Raw genomic sequence first — 3,157 nt, forward strand, 5'->3', positions numbered from 1 at the left:
TTTTTTTAGACAAGAGTTTCGCTTTGTCATCTAAGCTGGAGTGCAATGGAGCGATCTCGGCTCACTGCAATCTCTGCCTTCCCGGTTCAAGCGATTCTCCTGCCTCAACCTCCCAAGTAGCTGGGACTACAGGCACGTGCCACCATACCCGGCTAATTTTTTGTATTTTCAGTAGAGATGAGGTTTCACCATGCTAGCCAGGATGGTCTTGATCTCCTGACTTCGTGATCCGCCCACCTCTGCCTCCCAAAGTGCTGGGATTACAGGCGTGAGCCACTGTGCCCGACCAGGTAGAGGTATTTAAGAGAGAGAAAGGCAAGGTTGTTCAGGACAGGTGTCTATAATCCAAGCCTCACCCAAGCATCACATTTTGTCTCAGATTAGGCCTCAATAAAAGACTTGAGTGTATTGCTTTGGAAGGAGTTCCAGTTAAAAAATAGAAAAGCATGGCTTCACCAGAAATTGTGTATTGGCTTTTGCCTTGTATTCCTTTTGAGAACTCCCTGAGGAAAACAGTTCTTATCCTGGCTCCCAGGCTTATACAAAGCAGGCCTTCAACCAGTGAGACTGACTGCCTCTTTCTCTTCTCATTTCCAAGAATTATATCCAGATCGAGAGACAGAAAATTCTGAAAGGGTTCAATGAAATGAGAGTCATCTTGGACAGTGAGGAGCAGAGAGAGCTGCAAAAGCTGGAGGAAGGTGAGGTGAATGTGCTGGATAACCTGGCAGCAGCTAGCGACCAGCTGGTCCAGCAGAGGCAGGATGCCAGCAAGCTCATCTCAGATCTCCAGCGGAGGTTGAGGGGATCATCAATAGAGATGCTGCAGGTAAGACTTGGGATGGAGCACCTACATGTGAGATTAGGGGGAAAACACAGAGGCTGATTTTCCTTCCCTTCCCAGTCTCTAGGCTTTCTTCTGTGTGGTGACATTAAATGGTTCCTTTGGTCCGGCAGTGCCCCTTTTATGCCCATCATTTCAGGAGTCACAGAGATAATTAAGTGTATGAGTGGCAAGAGAAATTCCCATTATTATTTACTTATGAGAGGCAGTGTAAAAATTTGAGCTTGGAGAGAAGATTCTTTGTACCACGAGCAAATTAGTTTTAGAACTTCCCCATCACATCAAAAACATTTCTCATGCCTGTTTACAGTCAATATCTGCTTCTACCTCCACCTCCTGGCAACCAATCTGTTTTCTGTCTGTATAGAATTGGCTTCTCTGGACCTTTCAATATGAATTGAATTATACAACATGTAGTCTTTTGCATCTGGCATCTTTAATTTAGCATAATATTTTGAGGTTTATTTATATTGCAGTATATCAGCATTTTGCTCTTTCTTATTGCTAATACTATTCCATTATCTCAATAAATCATGTTATGTTTGTGTATTCACCAGTTGGTGGCTATATGAATATTTTCTAGTTAGGGACTATTATGAATAATGCTACAGTAAACATTCACTTACATGTCCTCATACAAACATGTTTTCATTTATCTTGAGTAGATTTTAAGAGTGTTATATGTTAAGTTTATGTATAATTTTTAAGTTGTTGTACTATTTTCCAAAGTCATTACTCATTCTATATGAGTAACAATATAAAAGCTTATAAAAAGTAATATAAAAAGTTTCTAGGTTCTTCACATCCTTTTTAATACTTGATATTTCCTTTTTTTTTTTTTTTTTGTTTAGTTACAGCCTTTCTAGTGGGAATGTAATGGTATCTCAATGTAGTTTTAATTTGCTTTTTCCTAAAAACTAACACTGCTGAAAAGCTTATTATTTCCACATGTAGATTCTGTACATCTCTTTTTAGAGTTTATCCTATTTTTTATTTTTGGTGCTATTGTGATTTTTTCTATTTCAAATTTCAATTCTTCATTGCTGGCACATAGAAAAGAAATTGACTTTAGTGTTTTAATCATGTATATTGCAACCTTGCTATAATTACTTATTAGTCATAGAAGAGTTTTTTTTTAAAATGTCAATTCTTTGGCATTTTCTACATAGAAAATCATGTCATCTGAGAATAAAGTTAATTATTTCATACTTTGCAGTTTGTATAGTTTTCTTTTCTGTTTTTTTTTTTTTTTTTTTGAGAAGGAGTCTTGCTCTGTTACCCAGGCTGAGGAACGGTTGAATGAATGGAGAATTGCTTTGTAAGATAAGCTTTAATTGCCACTCCGAGAAGAAAGGTGTTTTTGGGAACATATCTTGTTAGATGTGGCAAAAGTGGCAATGAAAGGAAGTCTTTCCTTAATGCAGGGTCTGCTTTTTCTCTAGGAAAAGAATCAGGCTACTCTTGATAAGGGGATGGTAACTTCCATCATCCAGTAATAAGGAATACGTTCATCTCCCCAGATTTTCCCCCATGCCATAGGTTCTAATCACCAGCCTCACTGTTTCTGTAAACTAGTCCCTTCTGAGAGCCATCCAATTTCTTCCTCGCTATCCTCTATCCAGGTGCTGAGAAAACTCATAACTTTACTCTGGTATAATTTCTTTCTCACAGGAAAAGCTGCAGGCAGCCCTGCAGAAGCTGACAAAGGAGGATCAAGAAGCTGAGAAGCTGGAAGATGACCTCAGACAAGAGAGAACCATCTGGAAGGCAGGAGGAGACACCTAAGGGATAATTAGACAGGAATCTGGGCAGGACCTTGGGCTCTATCACAAGGAGACCACTTCCCCTTTGCTGTGCTAGAATTAACAATTATAGAAGTCATTTGATTAGGTCTCATTTAATTCCTTCCCTATGGAGTTTGGGGGCTGGAGAGCAGACATATCATAAATCAACACAATATTTGGAAGTCAAGGCATGGAGGGAAATACCTGTGAAAATGCTTCCTGTGAATCCTGTGTTCCATTTGTGTCATCAAGTTTGAGGCTCCAATCCTTCCAGTAAACAACCTGAGGAAAGACCCAGGATTCCCTGTTTAGGTGGTTTGGGTAGGGGAATTTTTTTTTTTTTTTTTTTTTTTTTTTTTTTTTAGACAAGAGTTTCGCTTTGTCATCTAAGCTGGAGTGCAATGGAGCGATCTCGGTTCACTGCAACCTCTGCCTTCCCGGTTCAAGCGATTCTCCTGCCTCAGCCTCCCAAGTAGCTGGGACTACAGGCACGTGCCACCATACCCGGCTAATTTTTTGTATTTTCAGT

The 3,157-nt window shown here is 39.6% G+C and overlaps 1 protein-coding gene across 2 annotated transcripts in view; it reads left to right on the plus strand.

Annotated features, from left to right (window-relative positions):
• Positions 1–3,157, plus strand: part of TRIM22 (tripartite motif containing 22) — a 23,088-nt gene that overhangs the window by 8,007 nt on the left and 11,924 nt on the right. The window contains exon 4 of one of the 2 annotated variants that reach the window (XM_011971979.1): positions 599–829. In XM_011971979.1, coding sequence (XP_011827369.1) covers positions 599–829 — 231 coding nt within the window. The remainder of the gene's footprint in view (positions 1–598; positions 830–3,157) is intronic. The other variant, XM_011971980.1, reaches the window with a different exon arrangement.

The sequence above is a fragment of the Mandrillus leucophaeus genome, unplaced genomic scaffold, assembly GCF_000951045.1.
Source record: "Mandrillus leucophaeus isolate KB7577 unplaced genomic scaffold, Mleu.le_1.0 Scaffold1254, whole genome shotgun sequence".
In the NCBI taxonomy this organism is placed as follows: domain Eukaryota; kingdom Metazoa; phylum Chordata; class Mammalia; order Primates; family Cercopithecidae; genus Mandrillus; species Mandrillus leucophaeus.